At 35.7% G+C, this 21,842-nt stretch overlaps 1 protein-coding gene across 3 annotated transcripts in view; it reads left to right on the plus strand.

Moving 5' to 3' along the window:
* The window catches only part of ZC3HAV1 (zinc finger CCCH-type containing, antiviral 1), an 88,580-nt gene extending 69,517 nt beyond the window's left edge, over nt 1-19,063 (plus strand). For 2 of the 3 annotated variants that reach the window (XM_072652590.1, XM_072652587.1), the window contains 3 exons: nt 9,229-9,359; nt 10,081-10,217; nt 18,664-19,063. In XM_072652590.1, the coding sequence (XP_072508691.1) occupies nt 9,229-9,359; nt 10,081-10,217; nt 18,664-18,935 (540 nt within the window). In that variant the 3' untranslated portion in view covers nt 18,936-19,063. Of the gene's footprint in view, nt 1-633; nt 2,515-9,228; nt 9,360-10,080; nt 10,218-18,663 lie in introns of those variants that run through there. The other variant, XM_072652592.1, reaches the window with a different exon arrangement.
* Nucleotides 19,064-21,842: the final 2,779 nt, after the last annotated feature.

The following is a 21,842-nucleotide window of genomic DNA, read 5'->3' on the forward strand; positions in this document are numbered from 1 at the left end:
ATACAAGGAATGCAGGGTTTATTCAGTATGATTAAAACTATAAATATAATAAATCATATTGGTACAGATAATAACAGTCACATAATATTAATAGATACCAACATACATTTCTAGTAAGAACTCCAGAAATGAACCTTTCATTGATAAGAGTATATTGTGTTTATCCAAATTCAAAAGCATACATTATATATAATGGATAAAACTTAGAGATTTTTCCCAGTAAAATTAGGAATAAAGCAAGGATGTCCATTATCACCGCTACTACTAAAAATAAGGCTAAAAATAGTTGTAGCAATAAGACAAGTAAGAGAAAAGATAAGAGAGGAAACAAAATCACTTTTTTTTTGTAGATATGATTCACTTAGAACACCTTAGTCACAGATTAATTGAATTTATTTGTAAATTTAGCAGTTCCCAGATATAAAATGAAGCCACATAATCATTATCATTCCTATATGTAATTAACAAAACTCATAAAGGAGATCTAGAAAGAGAAATTACATTCAAAATAGCTACTATTTAATCAGTCATGTCCAATTCTTCATGACACTGTCAACCATATTGTCCATGGAGTTTTCTTGGTAAAGATACTGGATTTGCCATTTCCTTCTACAGTATATCCTTATTTTACAGATAAAGAACTGAGGTAAATCGGCGTTAATTGACTTGGCAAGAGGCACACAGCTAGCAAGTGAGCCTAAGTTTGAACTGAGATCTTCCTGACTCCAGACTCAGGGCTCTATCCGTCGCGCCACCTAGCTGCTCCCTCGGAAATTGCAAACATTTGGAGCATTTCTACCAAGATATCCTGAGGAACTAAGTGAATCTGACTATATAATCCTAGCGAAAGTAGACTTAAATAATTGGAGGAACATTAATTGCTCATGGGTAGATCATGACAAGACTACCTAAATTAATGTCCTTAATTAGTTATTATATTAATCAAACAACCAAAGGAATGTTTTGTTAGAAGTAAAAAAAACAATAACAAAATTCATGTGGAAGAACAAAAGGTTGATAATTTAAGGAGTAACAATAAAAAACAGTGGGAAGGAAAAGTACCAGATCTCAAACTGTACTACAAGATAGTTATTGTTAAAATTATTTCATAGTAGTTAAATGAAAAGAGAGGCTGCTCAATGGTACAGATTAGGTACATAACATACAGAAACAGTAGCATAATGTTGACTAAATGTCCCAGTTACTAAGGGAATGACTCACTGATTGACAAACGGTGCTGGGAAAACTAGATAGCAGAATGACAGAAATTAGTTTCAAATACATCCTGCTATATACTGAGATAAACTACAAATGGATACATGACTTAGATGTAAAATATCATTTTACAAACAAGAACAAGGAAAAAAATTACTTTTCAGATCTACAGATTGAGGAAGAATTCATGATTAAACAAATAATAGCATCATACCAGATAAACTGGATAATTTTGATTATTATATAAAATTTTAAAGTTTTTGCACTAGATGTAACAAATCTAATGTTAAAATGAAAAGAGAAACAAGTGACTTGGAAAAAAATCTTTGTAACAGTTTTTCTGATATAGACTTCATATCTAAGATATATAAAGAACTGATTCAAATTTATAAGACTAAGAGTCATTCCCCAATAGATAATTGGTTTAAATATATGAACAGCACATTTTCAAAGTAAGAAATCTAATTTCTATCAACTTGAAAAAAATTTCTCTAAGTCACTAAAAATTAGAGAAATGAAAATTAAAACATTTAGGTTCTATTTCACATTCCTCAGACTGGTAAAGATCACAAAAGAGGAAAATACTGGAAATACTGGAAAAGCTGTGGAAAAACAAGTAATCTATTGCACAGTTGTTTAGGGCTGTGAATTGGACTAGCCATTCTGGAAAGCAATTTGGAACTAAGGCCAAGAAATTACTAAACTATGCAAACCTGTTGAGCCAGCCATCAAATCAAAAGTAAAAAAGGACATATATCTACAAAAATGTTTGTAGTAGCTCTCTTCATTGCAGCTGAAAATTGGAAACTTAGGGGATATTCTCCTAATGGCAAATAGCTAAACGAGTTGTGATGTATGTAATAACAGTATTATTCTGCCATAAAGAAAAGGCAAAATGGTCAATTTCAGAGGGTACTGCAAAAATGTCTGTAAAAATGTCTGTAAACTGATACAGAGCAAAGGCAAGAGACCTAGGAGAACAATGTGTATGACAGCAACAGTATAGAGAAAAGTTATTTTGGAAGACTTTAGAATTCTGTTAAATGCAATGATATTCATTCTAAGAAATCAGGAGACTGAATTTGAAACGTCACTAACTTCCTTCCAGAGAGGTTATGGATTAAAATACAGAGGGTGATCGACATTTTGGGGCATGGTCATTGTGAGATTTTTTTTAAACAATATGTTTATAATAGAGTTTTTTGTTTATTATTGAATTTGGGGGTATACTGAGAGGGATAAATTATATAAAATTATTTTTAAAAGGTGGTATGTAATAAAAAATTCTATATTCACTAATCTTCAAAAGTTCATTTCATTAGCTTGTAAATTCCATCTAGACTAATTATTGTCATACCGTTCTGATAATGTGTGTTTTTTTTATTTGTTCATGTAAGAGACATTTTTAAGTTATCTAACTGGTGAAGAGCGCTGGAAACTGCACTAAGTGCTGGGGAACATACAAAATGTAAACTTTCTTAAAGTATGTAATGAAACAAGAGCACTGGGAATAGGACTGTGTTCTGGGCAACATACAAAGTTTGGATGAGACATGGTCCCTGTCCTTGTGCAGCTCATAGTCTTATACAGGGATAAAATATAAACATTAGTGACTGGAATGTGCCATATAAAATGATAAGCACATTTAACTTTGGCTTTAAAATAGTATTTCAGCAGGAAAAAAAGGAATTAAAGATATTTTAAACATAAGGAATAAAATTAATAAAATCACAGAGATGGGAAAGTTCAGAATTCTAGCTTAGGGGTTATAGAGGGTTGTATCCAAAGCTGACCAGTATGACTAGAATTGTGACCTGAGCTAAGCCCAGAAACACAGGGTGGCCTTGTATTCTGGAGGACCTTGAAAATCAGTCAAAGAATTTGAATTACTCAGTGGGCAATAGGGGACCACTAGAGATTTTTGAGCAGAGGAGTAATATGACCAGATCTATGCACAAGGAAGTGAATTCTTGAAGCAATTTGAAAGACAGATTGGAAGGAAGAGGATATATAGAGAAGCTGTTGTTATGGTCCAGATTGGAAGTAATGACAACCTGAGCTAGGGTAATGGTAGTAGAAGTTGAGAAAAGGAAATGAATGTGAAATATGCTGTGAAGATAGAACTGATAGAATTTAGTAACACTATAAGGGGTGTGGGAAAGGCATGAATCAAATATAAGTCCGTGGAAACCTGGATGAAAGGTCATCCTCCACAGAGAATTAGCGAAGTCAGAGAAAAAAACTGGTGTGAAGGGAGAGACTTTATTTTTGAACACTGTAAAATAAATTTAGAGATTCACAGTATCAGAGATTTGGCACCAGAAGAGATCTCAGAGGCCATTTAGTTCAACTCCCTCATTTTAGAATTTGATATCTAGATAGATAAGAGTTTATAAGTAATTACAGGTACAGACCTGATGCTTGGAGGAGAGGTCACAACTGAAGACAAAGATCTGTGAGTCATTAGTATAGCAATTGTAGTTGAAGCCAAGATAGTGAAGGAGAATTCCAAAGGAGTGAGAGTAGAGATGGAATAGCTTATGGTAGGCTGAGCCAATATAATAAAAATAATGATTCTACCTAAATTAATTTACATATTCAGTGCCACACAAATCAAAGTATCAAAAAGTTACTTTATAGGGCTAGAAAAATAATAACAAAATTAATCTGGTAGAACAAAAGGTCGAGAATGTCAAGGGAATCAATGAAAAAAATGTGAAGGAACATGGCCTAGCTAATTCTAGATCTCAAGCTGTATTACAAAGTGGTAATCATCCAAACAATCTGGGGACCAAGAAACAGAGTGGTGGATCAGTGGAATAGATTAGGTACAAAATACACAGTAGCAAATGACAATAGTAATCTTGTGTTTCGTAAACCGAAAGATCCAAGCTTTGGAAACAAAATCTTACTATTTGACAAAAATTGCTGGGCAAATTGGAAAATGGTTTGGTAGAAACTAGGTATAAATCAACATCTCACACTATGTATCAAGATAAGGTCAAAATAGATACATAATTTAGACATAAAGAGTAATATAAGCAAATTAGAGGAGCATGGGATAATTTACTATCAGATGTACGGGTAAGGGAAGAATTTATGATCAAATAAGAGATAGAGGGGATTATGGGAAGTAAAATAGATAATTTTGATTATTTAAATTACAATTAAATTAAAATTGAAAAACTTTTGCACAAACAAAACTAATGTAGCCAGAATTAGAAGGAAAACAAGAAACTGGGAAGATTTTTTTACAGCAAATTTCTCTGATAAAAGGCTTGTTTCTCAAATACATAAAAAATTGAGTCAGACATATAAGAATATCATTCATTTCCCAGTCAATAAATGCTCAAAGGATATGAACAGGCAGTTTTCAGAAGAAATCAAAACTATAGTCATATAAAATGCTCTAAATCAATTTTGATTAAAGGCAGATTGAAACAATTCTGAAGTACTACCTCACATCTATCAAATTGGTTAATGTGGCAGAAAAGGAAAATGACAAATATTGAAGGGGATGTGGAAAAATTGGGACGCTAATGCATCATTGGTGGAGCTGTGAACTATTTTAGAAAGCAATTTGGAACTATGCCCAGAGGGTAGAACTATGCATGCCCTTTAAAATGCACGTGGTAGTACAATACCACTACTAGGTCTATATCCCAAAGAGATTTTTAAAAATAATAGAAAGAAAAAGGATCTGTATGTACAAAAATATTTATAGCAGTTCTTTTTGTGGTGGCAAAGAATTGGAAATTGAGGGAATGTCCATCAATTGGAGAATGGCAGAACAAATTGTGATATATGTTGTGATGGAATATTATTGAGCTATAAGAAATGACAAACAAGATGGTTGCAGAAAAACCTGAAAAGACTTACATGAACTGATTCTGATTGAAGTGAACAGAACCAGGAGAACACTGTACAAAGGAACAGCCATATTATACAGCGATCAACTGTGAGTGACTTAGCTGTTCTCAGCAATACAATGATGAAAGACAATTCCAAAATGCCTATGTTGAAAAATACTATCCAGCTCCAGAGACAGAATTGATAGAATCTGAATGCAGATCAAAGCATACTTTTTTAAACTATATTTTTCTTTTTATTATTTCTTCTTTTTATTTATTTTTTGGTCTGTTATCTTTTACAGAATGACTTACATGAAAATATGTTTTGCATGACTGCACATGTATAACATAGCAAATGGCTTGCCTTCTCAATGAGGGTGGAGGAGGAGAGGGAGGGAGAGAATTTTAAGCTTAGAATTTTGAAAAATAAAAGTTAAAAATTGCTTTTACATGTGATTAAAAATTTTTTTAAAAAAAGAAATGATGAAGAGGATGTTTTTAGAAAAACCTGGGAAGACTTATGCAAAGTGAAATGAGCAGAACCAGAATATTGTACACAGTAACCCCAATATTGCTTGATGATCAGCTGTAAATGGCTTAGCTATTCTGCTCAATTCAGTGATTCAAGACAATTCCAAAGGATTTATGGTGGAAAATGCTGTTTATCTCCAGAGAAAGAATTGCTAGAGTCTAGATTTAGATTGAAGGATAATTTTTTTCACTTTATTTTTCTTGGGTTTGGTTTTTGCTTTTTTTTTTTTTTTTTTTTTTGCAACATGGCTAACATGGACATGTGTTTTGCATGGTTTCACATGTATAATTAATATCATATTTTTTGCCTTCAAAATGGATAGGGGAAGGGTGGAAGGGAGACTATTTAGAACTCAATTTTTTAAAAAAATGAGTATTAAAAATAATTTTTTAAAAGAGAGAGTAGAGAGAAAAAAGAGACTGGGAACAGAATCTTGGTGATCCACATTTAGAGGACAAGAGGAGGATGAAGATTAAAGGAGACAAGAAAAAGAGCAATTAGAAAAGTAAGAAAGTGTAGGAACAGAGCAGGCTAGAGACAGGAGAGTCAGGAATCAAACAAAAGTTTAATTTCAAAGGGAGCTTCCAAGCAAAGTCCACCTTCCTAAGAAGCAGGGTTCACCTGCTTATGGCAGGTGTAGGGTTTTTACGTGTGAAAACCACAAATGACTGGACCATAACACAAGGATTCTTGAGTCTTAAGTAGTCTCCAAGTCCACAGCTGGACCACAACACAGGCATTCTTGGGTCTTCAAGGTCAGCCTTGTGATTGATTGTTCAGCAGGGCACAGAACCAGGGTTAGCATAGCCAAGAACAGAAGTGAGGCAGCTCGTTCAGTTCATTTGGCAGTTACAAGAGCAGGGGTTATTAGCATGTCAGGGGATCTGGTCACTCTAGCTGCAACCTCAACTTCTAAGTCAGGGTCCCCTGGAAAGTAGGGAAACTCCAACAAATCTAAATATCTAATAATAATAATGAATCTAAATCACTGCATATATCATGTCAATTAATAAGAAAATTATAGATCTCATTAATCTCATTGCAATAGGGTGAAGCTGGCTGCTCATTATTGAAACTACTTCCCTGGCCTTAGAATGTAGAGGGGGTACTAGCAGCTGGTGGGACTTGGGAAAAATTGAGATTGAATGATATAATATGTAATTGCAATTCCAGATTTGATTTGATTTTATCCTAAAACTAAATTATAATATGGCCTCATTTAAAATAAGATGTATTCTCCTGTTTGGATAATTGTAATGTTTTATCCTCTATAGATAGATCACACATTAATGCAAAATACACTTGATATTTGACATTAAGATGATATGCTTTGGAAATTTCATAAATAAGAATTTAAAATGTAATTAAGTTATAATGGTCTTTGTGATTAGTATAAAATGCCAACTTGATAGCTGGATGCAGTGATTTTCTATGTAAAATGACTGGGAAATGCATTCAAATAAATTCATGTTATTTCACAGGCAATAAATTTTATTTTATATTAAAAAAAAAGAATATAGAGGTGGAATGGGAATGCCCTGGGTTATCTCCCTAATTATAAAGCCCTCCTATCTACCCCTCATTGTATACCCCATCATAGTGTGTGTGTGTATTAAACTATCATTATAATAAAGGGATAAACAATGTAGGACCTACAAAAAGTTACTGCCTGCTGTATAGGTCATAGGAATTTAACCCTTCCTGTTAAAGTCCTAATGCCCTCTCTGTTACCTTGTACACATGTATAAGCACAGATCTGCCCTCTGGTAAATAATAGCTAACATTTATATAGTGTTAACTTTGTGCTAATGTTAAGTGCTTTACGATGATTATCTCCTTTGGTCCTCACAACAACCATAGGAGAGAGATGCTATTATTATCCCCATTTTGCAGATGTGGAAACTGAGGCAAACAGAGGTCAAGGGACTTGCCTAGGGTATCATAGCTAGTAAGTATCTGAGGTCAGATTTGAACTCAGATCTTCCTGACTCCAGGCTGAGGGCTCTATCTACTGCACCACCTAGCTAGCTAGTATATGTTTTGAAATATATACTCATAGACAGCCTGTCATACTAGCACACAGAACTGCTAGGGTTGGGACTGGGACCAGAACAGATCACATTAGAAAGCTGAGTACGTTTCAGCTTGGAATTGTTGATTGAGGTCATTCACTAATGTCCTAGTTTAGGGTCTAGAAATCAGGGCGTTTTCACATTTTGCTAGTCTAGAGTGAGCTAAAATCCTGGAGGCCAGAGAGTCAGTCTGGGCAGAACAGAGGAAATACATGTCAAAAGCCAAGGACAAGGCATCAGAAAGTCCTCAGATTAGGTAACTATTTATTAAGGGTATCCTTTAAAAAGACAATTCAGTCACATAGTCAAGAGTGTGTGGCCCACTATGTGCCAGGCACTATGCTAAGAGCTGAGAATACGAAAAAGACTTCTTACCTGTAAAGAGTTTATAATGAGGGAATAGAATGTATAAAAGGTAGCCAAATGAGGCAGGGAGGGAAGTTACTCTCTGCATTGTGTGTTCGTCCTTTGTTGCCGAAGAAGATCAAGCTCCCTGGAAGGTACACTAGAGAGGGAGGGGTCTTAGGCATAGAAAATACTGATAATGTGGGAGGAAACACACTTGAAGAGGAACTTAGCTCCTGGTGGGAGGGGTGAAAGGTGATCGTAGCTGAAGAATGAGAAGTCACTGGAATTTTTGAGCAAGGATATGCCCTGATCGAATCTGTACAATTTGACAGCTGTTTGGAGAGGGGACAAACTAAGTTTGAGACCGATCGAGAGGTTATTGCAGTAGCATAGGCAAGAGATGATGAGGTCCTACATTAGAGTACTAGTTTCAGCAAGTGGAGAAAGGAGAAAAGAGACAGATGCAAGATATATTGTGGAGGAAAAATAGACAAGACTTGATCAGTGATTGGATATGAGTGATGAGGGAGTTGTGATGACTCCAAGGTTGGGAATCTGACTGACTAATAGAATGATGTCAACAAAAACAAGGATGTTAGGAAGAAGGGAGGGATGGAGGTAGGGTGGGGTGTTGGAATTTACCAATTATAAACAAAGGCAGAAAAGCAAAAAGTAACTTTTTAGACCACAACACAAATTAGAATAATAATAATTAAGAGAAATAGAACAAAAATATTTAGGTCTCAATCAGTCTAGGGAGTAGCTAGGTGGCACAGTAGAGAGAGTGCTGAGTCTGGAGTTAGGAAGACTCATTTTCCAATTAGAATTATGAAAAATGAACCTAACACTTGAAATACTAAATGCAAACTGATTATATTCTCCACTGAAACAAAATAGGTTCTAATAATATGCCATTAACAAGAATTTAATCCAGAAATATTCGAATAGATCCAAAATGAAACTTTCTAAAATTTACCATGCTATACTAAATCATAAGCAAAAGTGGTACTAATGATTTTAGATAAAAGTGAATTAAAACCAGCAAAAGAGAGAAACATTTTTATTTTGGTTGATAAACATTTTATTTGCCTTTATTTTAGCCATTTTTTCCCTTCTGATATGATGGAGAAATATATAAGAAGCCTGGGTTTCTGTCTTGGCAGTATGCTTTTTTATATCCTATTTATTATTTTTCATTTTCTTATTTTAGTTGTTCGAGGTCACGAGTACATCCGTTGAATATAGTAGTATCAAATCCTGCTTTAATGATACCATGAAAAATTTTGATATTCAAAAGATAATGAGGAATCAGAATGCATCGCTCTGGAACGATTTTCAGCGGTTTGTAGCCATGTTATGTTTGTGCTAATAGTAGCTAACATTTATATAGGGCTGATGATGTGCCAGGCACTGTGAGAAGCACTTTACAATTTTCATCTCATTTGATCCTCAAAACAACTCTGCGACGTGGGTGTGGCTATTTTTTTCCCCATTTTACAAATGAGGAGATTGGCAAACAGAGGACACATGTCTTGCCAGGATTAAGCAGTGGTTAAGTGTTTGAGGCTGTATTTGAAAGCAGGTCTTTCTGACTCCAGGCCTGGCACTCTCAGCACTATGGTGCCCCGTAGCCACCTAGATAACTACCCCAAAACCGCCCCAAGTACTGTAAGACCTGTTCTTTTGAGGTATATACTTGCTTAGCCACACTAATAGCCCAGAAATTTGTGTCTCTTGCAGGTTTTTTCCCCACAGATTTCATTTTATGTATTTCTGTCCCTTTTATTTTTATATATATGTATGTATATATATATGTGTGTGTGTGTGTGTATACATTTCGTATATATATGTCTATATTTTATATATATAATAATGCAGACTTCATTTTATATAAGTTTCAGTCCCTTTTAGGGGCTCTAACCTGAGTCTGCTGTTGGACTGATTAAAAGAAGCTGAAGGCTGATAGAACAAAGTACTGTTCATATTAGACTTTGGTTGGGATCTTATTAACAGAGGGGCAGAGTATTGTTCTGTACATTGATGCTGACATTTCTCCCATCAGGATGAAGAGCACAATGTTGAATGGGGGAAATGAAAAGACATTATTTCATGCAGCAGACCCATCCAACATGCGTGTGATTTGTGATTACAATTTTGACTGGAGCTTCCAGTCACTTCATGAAGTAAAATATGGGAAAGGTTTGTACTATATGTATAAGTTATGGTAATGAAAATAATAGCTGGTATTTGTATAACACATACATTTTTATAAAGTATTTCATGTACATTTTCTTATTTTATCCTCATAACAACCCTGGGAGGTAAGTACCATTTTTATTCCCATTTTACAGATGAGAAAACTGAGGCAGAGGTTAAGTGACTTGACCAGAGCCCCACAGATAGTGAATGTCTGACGCTGGATCTGAACTTGGAACTTCTTGACTCCAGGCTCAGTGCTCTATCCGTTGCTCAACCTAGCTGCCTATCATCACCTACTTTTTCAGTTTATAATCTTTGAATTGCCTGGGGCAGAGAGGATTTAAATGACTTGACCAGGGTTACTCAGCCAGTATGTTTCAGAGACAGGACCTGAAAACACATCTTTTTCACTCTGAGGTCAGTGCTCTATCTACTACACCACACTACTTCTCTAAATAGAAGTTATATTCATGTAAACATGATTATCTTTGATAATCTTTCCTCTTGTTGAAATTAGCTTTTGTACAAGTCGTGTCTGACTCTTTGTGTCACCTCTTGGGGTTTTCTTGGCAAAGATGCTGGGGTGGTTTGGCATTTCCTTCTCCAGCTCACTTTATAGATGAGGCAACTGAGGCAAGCAGCATTAAGTGATTTGCCCAGGGGCCATATTTGAACTCATGAAGATGAGTCTTCCTCACCCTAGGCTGTACACTCTAGCTGGTGCACTATCTAGCTAGCATTTGATATTTGCTGTTTGAAACCCACACTTCCCTCATTTCTTCTGTTTCAGAAGTGAATAGTCATCAGCACCTGTGCACCTCAATAAACATGTCAAATTTCAGTTTATATTTTTAAAGATGTAAGACCTTGGGTCTCCCCTAAGGCACTGAGGATAAATTATCAATAGACATGAAGCCCCATAATCAGTGGAACATAGCATTGTTTGATAGCTCTATGAATTTATACACATGCTGGTTCGTAATTATAAGTTCTTGTGAGGTAGTTAGTCTCTGACAAAGCAAGGAAGTTTACTGGGAATCCATAATGCTGGTCATCATTTGACTAAGTACCCCTAGAAAGTTTCTGCACTGCCGATCTTTAGCCATTTAATCAGCTTATCAATAAGCTTCCTTACTATAACCTTGCTATTATTAGACACATCAAGAAGCACAGTAATGATTACTGACTTACTTTCTATGATGCTTAGAACATATCCTAGAAAATATCTAAGACCCTGGAGCTTTGATGGATGTTCATGTTGTACTCCATGAAAACATGCCTTTAGTGCTTTCTTTTGTAGCTCCTCCCATTTCCATAGACATTATCCTTTCTTAGTTATGTCATCTTGCATTCATATGAACTCCCATGCTTCTTTGAAATTTTATTTCTTCTAATTCACTTCGTAAAGTTCATATTAGATAGTAGATTCACCATAGCCCTCTTTAACTCAAAGTTGTCATAAATATATCATAAAATGACCCTGAATGTTAAGAATTCATATTATTTCTAATCCACAGTTTCTCACACACTTTACAAAATTTTGGGTTATCACCCCTCCATCATTCTGTCTTCTCTGTGTGCTAGAGGAGACTCTGGTTAGCAACTGGGAAAGAGCCATTTTCCAATATAAAATATCACTGGTGCTTAACTGCTTATCAAGAAGAATTCTCCTCCAACAGACCAAGTAGAATGTGTGTTTTCACTCTGATCCAAGTATATAAGTAGGGTGAAGTGATGGAGGCTTTGCCCTAAGGCAAATTTAGAGTAGTTCTGTCAGGAAGCACTTTCATCTCTTCTGTAGCATAACATCTGAGTTGGTTCCTAAGTCAGCAAAGAGAAAAAAAAAGTAGGAAGCTATCATGTCATTGTATAATGACAAAGTTTGGCTGTAGAGAATTGAGAAAGATGTGCTTCCCACCCTTTTAGGAGCAGGCCAAGGGGTAGGATATCAAATATATTGGAAGGCAATTGATTTTACTAACACCTTTTTCCTATTTTTATTTTTTGACACAAGATATGACTTGTTAAACAGGAGAGAAAGGAAGGATATGTTTAGAATGAAAGGTACTTTAAAACACAAGATTTAAAAAAAAAGAGTAGAGTAGCTAGTGGCTCTAGAGTCAGGAGGATCTGAGTTCAAATATGGCCTCATTCGCTTAATAGCTGTGTGACCCTTGGCAAGTCACTTAACCCTGATTGCCTCACAAAAGATAATGAACAAAAATATATGTATATTTTTAAGTAGGAGGCTTTTAAAAATGCTTTCCTCCCCTCAGTGGCCACACTCAAAGTAAACTTCTCCCCAACCAGAGTTCACCTCCTACCTTGGACACTTCTAGCCAGATAATTCTGAACCTCTCAGTGCTCTGAATAACTCTGAAACTAAGTTATATTAGTTCTCCATCACAGCTGAATAACTCTTAGGAAGGACACAATGATGGCTGATTAAACATTGAGAAGAGCTTTTTGAGCTATTTGGAAAACAAAAAAATCAGCCTTTTAATTTTGGTCAAATGGGTAATGCTTCTGTTTGAAACTACTCCAGAAACCTCTCCACAGTAAACACAGCCTCTGTTAGCCCCAAAGCTTGGCTGGACATATTTCAAAACACCAGACATTTCTCTATAATGTCTAAGTTTTGGAAAAAAATAAATTGAGTGTGCAAACTTGGTGAGTCATTCTATTCTAGAAGAATTTGGTCCTACTTTGGAACAATCCCTCTACTTGTAGATGTATGAAATGTCCTTTAGTGCCCCTTATACTATAGGATTAGATTTACCATCTGAAAAAAAAACCCCCCCAAAACTTTTCTTTTTTTTTTTCTTCTCTGTTTTGCTAAACACTGAAGAATCTGGAGCTATTGAATTTTATCTTTGGAAAAACGCGGAACTGATTTGTTTGGTGTTGTGAAAGCTTACTGCTTTCAATATACAGTTAGTTATCAACTGTTTTATATACTTGTTTTGAATTTCCATTTCTACAAACAAGCACTGTAATTAAAGCTATTAGAATAAAATCTCTGAACTGTTAAAAACAAACAAGAAAAGAAAACAAAAATCTGAGGACTTCCAGGAGCCAAGATGGCAGAGTAAGTAGTAAATCACCATAACTCTCCCATATAAAATAACACCCTGGAACATCAGAACCAGCAAAAAAGTGGGGTTAAACAATCTTTTAGTTCAAGAAACTTGGAAGGGCTGCAGGAAAGATTTGTCTCACTCTGATAAAAGGAGAGCACAGTCCAGGACAAGAAGTACCTAAGGAAGCCAGCAGCAAGTCCCGCCTCAAGAAACCAATGGGAAGTATGGAGCCCCAGTGTGGTGAAGCAGGCAAATGCCAACACCAAGACCCCTACCATGTGCTTCATAATAGCCAGGGGAATGGGTAGCCTCCAGCTCTGAGAACCATAACATGCTTCAGCTTAGCCCTGGTCAAACAGGCCGCCTCTAGTGGCCAGAACTCCACATGCTTCAGTGTAACTTGGGAAAACAGGCAGAAGCCAATGCAGGAACATCCCATAGGCCTCCAAACACCAGATACCAGTACTGGGACCCCGGATCAGCACCAGGTAAGTGTCAGACCCTTATGGCCTCTAGCAGCACCAGCCACCCCTCATCCCATTCTCCCAGCACAGCACTAAACACTAGGGTCCCCCATGGGCCTCAGTGCAGCATCAGGTAAACAGCCAGGGCTTGCAGCCCTGGGCACAGGAAACCAGAGACAGTAACCCTTCCTTTACAGGAGCAGAGTTCAAATTTAAAAGAAAGGAAAAAGGCCAAAAAAAGATGAGCAAAAGCCAAAAACAAAAAAATAATCTGACCGTAAAAAGTTATGGTGACAGAAGAGGTCAAGACACAAACTCAGAAGAGGACAACAATGTCAAAACATCAATGGGCAAAACCCCAAAAAACAAGTGGTCTCAGGTCCAGAAAGAACTCATAGAAGAGTTAAAAAAGGAGCTTAAAAATCAAATAAGAGAGGTAGAAGAGAAATTGGGAAAAGAAATGAGAGTGATCCTCAGGGCCAGATGGATTCACAAGTGAAATCTACCAAATGTTTAAAGAACAATTAATTCCAATACTATATAAACTGTTTGGAAAAATAGGGGAAGAAGGGACCCTGCAAAAATCCTTTTACAACATAAATATGGTGCTGATACTTTAACCAGGAAGAGCTAAAACAGTGAAAGAAAATTATAGACCAATTTCCCAAACAAGTATCGATGGAAAAATTTTTAACAGAATGCTAGCAATGTGATTACAACAATATATCATAAGGATCATATACTATGGCCAGGTGAGATTTATACCAGGAATGCAGGATTGGTTCAATATTAGGAAAACTATCAACATAATTGACCGTATCAATAACAAAACCAACAGAAATCATATGATTATCTCAGTATTAGGAAAACTATCCATGTAGTTGACCATATCAATAACAAAACCAACAGAAATCATAAGATTATCTCAATAGATGCCAAAACAGCTTTTTCCAAAATATACCACCCATTCCTTTAGAGAACTTAGAAATAAATGGAGCATTCCTTAAAATAATAAGTAGTATTTATCTAAAACCATTAGCAAGCATTATCTGTAACGTGCATAAGCTTAGAAGCCTTCCCAATAAGATTGGGATAAAGAAGGATGTCCATTATTACCACAATTATTCAATATAGTAGAAGAACTGATAGCTATAGCAATAAGAAAAGTAAAAGAAATTGAAGGAATTAGAATAGGTAATGAGGAAACAAAATTATCACTCTTTATAAAGAGGACCAACTAAAAAATTACTTGAAATTATTATATATCACATAATTATGTTAATACATATAAATAATGAATATAAATTTGTATGTTATATTATATGTCAATTATATAAATAACAACGTTAGGAAGGTAGCAGGATATAAGATAAACCCACATAAATCATTAGCATTTCTTTATATAACCAACAAAACCCAACAGCAAGAGATAGAAAGAGAAATTCCATTTAAAATAACTGTAGACAATATAAAGTACTTGGGAGTCTACTGCCAAGATAAACCCAGGAGCTATAAACACAATTATAAAACATTTCACAGAAATAAAGTCAGATCTAAACAACTGGAAAAGTATCAATTGCCCATTGGTAGGCTGAGCCAATGTAATAAAAATTATGATTCTGCCTAACCTACTTTACTTATCTGGTGCCATGCCAATCAAAGTACCAAAAAATTATTTGATAGAATAGATAGAAAAAATAACAACAAAATTTATGTGGAAGAACAAAAAGTCAAGAATATCAAGGGAATTAATGAAAAAAATAATACAAAGGAAGGTGACCTCGTGATACCAGATCTCAAACTATTTTATAAAGAAGTAGTCTTCAAAACTAACTGGTACTGACTAAGTTTAAGAGTGATGGATCAGTGGAATAGGTTAGGTACACAAGACAGTAATCAATGACCATAGTAACCAAGTGTTTGATAAACCCAGAGACCCTAGCTTTTGGGATAAGAACTCACTATTTGACAAAAGCTGCTCAGAAAACTGGGAAACAATAGGGCACAAAGTAGGTATAGATCAGTATATCACACTGTATACCAAAATAAGGTGAAAATGGTTGCATGATTTAAACATAAAAGGTGACACTTTAAAGCAGATTAGAAAAACTGTCAGATCTTTGGAGAAGGGAAGAATTCATGATCAAATGAGATAGCATTATGAAATGTAAAAAATAATTTTGATTATATTAAAAAAAATTTTGCACAAACAATGCAACCAGATTAGAAGGGAAGCAGAAAACTGGGAAACAATCTTTATAGCAAGTATCTCTGATAAAGTCCTCATTTCTCAAATATATAGAGAACTGATTCAAATTTATAAGAATACAAGCCATTCCCCAATTGACAAATGGTCAAAGGATATGAACAGGCAGTTTTCAGATGAAGAAGTCAAAACCATCCATAGGCATATGAAGTACCCTATAATTTTTGATTAGAGAAATATAAATTAAAACAACTCTGAGGTACCACCACACACCCATCAAATTGACTAATTTAACAAAAAAGGAAGATGATAAATGTTGGGGAAATTAGGACACTAATGCACTGTTGGTAGAGTTGTGAACTGATTCAACTATTCTGGAGAGCAATTTGGAACTGTGCCCAAAAGGCAACAGAATTGTGCATATCCTTTGATTCAGCAATACCACTATTAGGTCTGTATCCCAAAGAAATCTTAAAAAAGGGGGAAAGGACCTACATGTATAAAAAATATTCATAGCAGTCATTCTTATGGTGGCAAAATATTGGAAATTGAGAGGATGCCCATCAATTGGAAAATGGCTGAACAAGCTGTGGTATATGAGTGTAATGAAATATTATTATGCAATAAAAAATGATGACCAGGCAGATTTCAGAAAAACCTGGAAAGACTTGTATGAACTGATGCAAAGTAAAATGAACAGAACCAGGAAAACATTTACACAGTATAAGCAATGATATGTAATGATCAACTATGATTAACTTCCCTCCTCTCAGCAACATAATGATCCAAGACAAGTACAAAGGACTCATGATGAAAAATGATATCCACATCCAGATAAAGAACTGATGGACTCTGAATGCAGATCAATGCATACTTTTTTCATAGTTTTTTTTCTTTTGATCTGTTTCTTTCACAACTGTGACTAACATGGAAATATGTTTTACATAATTGCACATATATAACCCATATCAAATTACCTATCATTTTAGGAAGGGGGGAGGGAGAAAAATTTGGAACTAAAAATCTTGTGAAAATGCGTGCTATAATTGTCTTTACAGATAAGTGGAAAAAAATAAAATATTATTTAAAAATTTTTAAATAAAGAGTAAAAAATAATGAATAATAACTGGAAAAAAAAACCCAACCTAAATTACAAAGAAGTCATGGATCTGCATAGGTGGAAGGATTTTCCACATTTGTAAAATTTCCCATGCTAATGAAATGACAGAGGTAGATCAAAATGTATTTTAGATTTGTAAGGAATGTCCATCCATACTCAATTCAAGAAGCATTTATTAAGTATGTACTATGACCAGGTATTTGTGCTAGGTGAAAGGAATACTAAGTAAACAGTAAATATTAGGTACCTACTATGTGCTGAGAGCAAGTGAGAAAGAAAGAGAAAAGAAAGTAAGCCCCTGCCCTCAAGGATCTTGTAATCTAATGAGGGCAGACACATAAAGGGAAGTTTCTGGCTTTGGGGGGTAAGGGTTAGAAGGTGGGAAAGGCACCTGAGCTGGGGTCATAATGGCAGAATTCCAAAGTGGTACAACCAGGTGAGAGATGAGAAATCTGAGCTGGGTTTCCTCCTTAAATGGAGCTTTGGAGTTCATAGCCCTACCCTCTAGTCACAAAGGCAGAGAATGATGATATGGAGTACCATGGCTGATACAGGATAATAAGATTATCCCAATAATGAGCAAAAACAATAGTCTCTGTCCTCAGGTAATTCAAAATCTACTGAGGTGATATAACATATATACAAATTAAGTAAATACAATTTTACTCTTTAAAAAAAGTTTTTATTTTTATTTTCAAGTAACAAGTATTTTTTCCTTAATCTGTCCCTCCTACTACCCCCCCATTAAGTAAATTTTTTTAAAGCTTGAAAAACAAATGCCTCAGTATATAGCTATGTAGTTCATCAAAACAATATGCTTCTAATTGTTCTCCCTGCCTCAAGTTTCTGCTGTAATCCTTCCACCACACAACTACTAACACAATTTTCCTAAATTGCAAATCTGACTGTGTCATTTCCCTATACAATAAACTCCAAAGCCTCCCAATTGTTTTTATGATCAAATATAAGCTTCTCTGTTTAGCCTTTAAATCCCTTCACAACCTAGCCACAACCTACCTTTCCAACCTTATTAAATATTATTTGCCCTTCTGAACTCTGGGATCCAGCAAAATTGGGCTTCTGGCTGTTTCTCATGAGTTAAAATCCCACCTTCTACAGGAAACCTTTTCCTTGGTGCACATTAGCACCTTCCCTGTGTTCATTATCTCAAATTTTTCCTGACTTTCTCTTGTTTGTACATAATTGCTTACATGTTCTGCTCCCATTAGATTATGAATTGCTTTTTGTCTTTCTCTCATTCCCACCCCCCTCACCCCTCGTGCTTATATGGTAACTGACATGAAGTAGACTTTTAATAAATGCTTGTTAACTTGCCTTGCTTTAACTATAATTTTTATAGTGACACTCAAATAAGATATTATTTGTGTGGAAATGTTTATATTTTTAATATGGCAAGATGTATTTTAAATCATTTTAACATCAGTGGTAATGGTGTATATGATTTCAGGTCATGTGGAAATATTGCATCAAAGCCGTAAAGTGGTGATGTGTTATGTATTAATCGCTCTCTTTTCCAATATCATCCTTATCCTTGCTCTCTTCTGATTGTTTCTAGGTATTTACTTTGCAAAAGATGCGAGGTCTTCCCATATCAATCATAAGAGCAGTGCCAAAAACAGGATTATGTTTGTTGCCCAAGTCTTGGTTGGAACATCTGTTCAAGGAAAAATGGAATACACTTATCCTTCTCAAAATGTCACCAGATGTGACAGCTGGGTGGACAATGTGACCAATCCCTCCACTTTTGTCATCTTTGATAAGCATCAGATTTACCCTGCATATATCATTGAATATACAGATATTGATAAAAGCTGTACCATTAGTTAGGAAGGAAGAGAAACATGATCGCCCTCAAAATAATGAAACTATTCTGTATTGTATACCCAGGTTGCATAGGATAATGGTGAAACATTATGCCCAAGCCTAATGATCAGGTATAAAGTATTTGATCCCAAGTCTTTGGTTATCATGATTTTCAGCATTTTCAAGAGCAACACCCTACGTATTGTTTTTGGTTCGGTTCTGTTGCAGCCTCATATCCCTAATATACTGTATGGGGCTAATGTTTGTGTGTGTTAAAGTAAATTTAAACTGATTTGGAAAATACTAGAATAGCCATTGAGATATGTAAATATATTCCAAAGTATTTTAGATCAAAGGATGAGAATTCCAGCTGTAGAGCTGAGACCCTAATCTTTGAAATTTTGAAAATGATTTCTATTGTGTGCTGTTGCAAATAAGCAATTATGATAACTTCTACTTACATGGTACTTTAAAGCAAAGGTTCCCAAACTTATTTAGCCTACTGTCCCCTTTTCAAAAAAAATTATTCAGCAACCCCCTGGAAATCTTTATAACCCGTTTAACGGTTTTTTGAAATTTGCATTATTTAGAGAAAGAGTAAGATGTAACTCAGATTCTTCTAGAGTAGAAATGGAAACAGAGACTAAAGTGTGCAAGTGAATTTGTAATAGAGTAAGTTGTAAGTGGATTTCAGTAAAACACCATAAAACAGGCATCAAAATCAACATCATAGTCATAGACACATTATATGACCTGCTAGAAGTTGCATTGAACATCCAAACTAAATATGCTTAGGTTAGAACATTGATTTTTTATGCCGCCAAAGACGTTTATCTCCTATACCATTGAATCATTGCTGTGACAGAAGCAGGTGTCAACCTTGGGAACCATCTAGACAATTGCTTATTAACTTTATTGGTCAACTAGTACTGTGAGGGTGATGTCAAAAAATACAGTGATAAGCGGCTCAGTATCTTTCTGAGAGCATGGGTACTCAATCCGTCAGCTTAGCCGAGATGACACTACAGACCTTAGTCATTTTCCTGATGCAAACAATCAAAACCCTCCACTGCAACAGGCCATATAGGCGGTCCCACAAGGAGAATTCACCAAAGGGAGACTAGGTTACTTCATTTCCTCTTGCAGTTTCTTCCTCCCAAAGCTTGTGGAAGAACAAGTAAGCAAGGCCTTGCCGAGCTCTCACAAACTTGTACTTCAACCGCTACCAGGAAAATAATATTTACCGTCATCCTTCAAAGTTTTCTTCTCAAGTTTGTCATCATTCATCAGGGAATCCATCAATAGGCAGGGCATGATGCCTCAGACTCAATCACTGCTACATTGGTTGCCACTTTGCCAGTTTATTAATAGCCAGAACTGTTCTAGACCATATTGTACTATGTACAAATGACAGAGCTGAGTTATACACTTTGGCCTGAGGCAGGGGTCTCCAAAATGAACAAGACAGCTTCCAACGTGCTAAGAGATCTCCAGACATGAAATTTATGCCCTCTTTGCCAGACTTTTGGATCTTGCTGGAGTAAATTAATTGGACCTATTTGACAAAACTTACAATTGGCCCCCAAATTGACAGGAGAACATGAAAAAAGCCCATCTTTAATTCAACAAAACATTGATGTACTAGGGGAACCCACACTATGCCCTAACCTAGAAGTCCAATTGATTAGATCTGCATTGCATCGTATCTGTATTGATACATCTACTTCCTTGGTGACATCATTCAAGTCACTATCCACAAATTTCCAATTATTAACACAACTATCCCTGAAAAGTTATTGCACCCTCCAAGTGGCAGGAGGAGAAGAAGGAACACCTTTGAGCCCGAATGAACTCAGTGATTACTTCAGAGAAGAGCCCTCTCAATTAACAAGTATTCTGGAAGACCAAACAGATCTCACAGATTGTGCATGTGAGGAAGATACTCATCCTATTATGGATATTGAGAACTCTGATGCTCTGCCATCTGACATTCCCTCTGAACCTACATATCTAAAAACCCACATGTCTCCCATCAACAGCATTCTCCATGGCCCCAGAGTTCCCCAGGATCAATAAGCAAGGCTCTATCAAGCTAGAGTCCACAGCAAAATTTCTGAGCTACGTAGAAGTATTACATCATTATAATAAAACTGGCAAAGCCCTATATACCTAACCACTTTCACTGGTAAGCCTTTAGTATTCCCTGACATGATGATATCAGATGAGCTCTGGAAGAAAGTCTACCTGGTCCAAGATGGCACTCCAGCATTGTGCCATTAACCACAGGACCCATGTAATGGGTTTACTTATCAAACGATCTTTGTCACAAGGCCTTTATAGAAGGTCCCTAGAATACTTAGTAAAAAACCAAATATGATGCGTCTCAAATTTAATAACTTATTGTAGATTTGTAGGTTTTTTCCTGCATTGAAATTTTGGTGATGCAGTATTGCATCATGTAACCATATGGTATCGTATTGTAAACAACTCATTACACGTTTCTCGACAATGCGTGGCACGCTTGCCTGCCAACACTTACTTGTTAAGACCTGTTGGTGGACTTGACCACTGATCATTTATAACTTGCATTTTGTGTGTTTATTTAGAAAATAATATAATCACTACAATTTTAACTCTGTTACACAACAGATGAAATATGTACGAACGGTTTTTCAAAATTTTCTCTTCTTTCCTTATGCTTTCACCACGTCCTTATTTTTATTCAGTTGCACCTGATGCTACCACTGCCCTCTTGGATTATTCTAGCACCCTCCCTTGAGGGGAAGTATTGCCCACTTTGGGAACCTCTGCAAAAGTTTGAGCCTGTGAATCAGAAAATAAAATTCAGAAAATATTGGAAAGGAAGATAAATAATGAGGACAAAACAAGGGAAAACTTCTTGGAAAAGGGAAGAGCAAAAGGAAATGACTT

Source organism: Notamacropus eugenii, chromosome 3 (assembly GCF_028372415.1).
Source record: "Notamacropus eugenii isolate mMacEug1 chromosome 3, mMacEug1.pri_v2, whole genome shotgun sequence".
Taxonomy (NCBI): Eukaryota; Metazoa; Chordata; class Mammalia; order Diprotodontia; family Macropodidae; genus Notamacropus; species Notamacropus eugenii.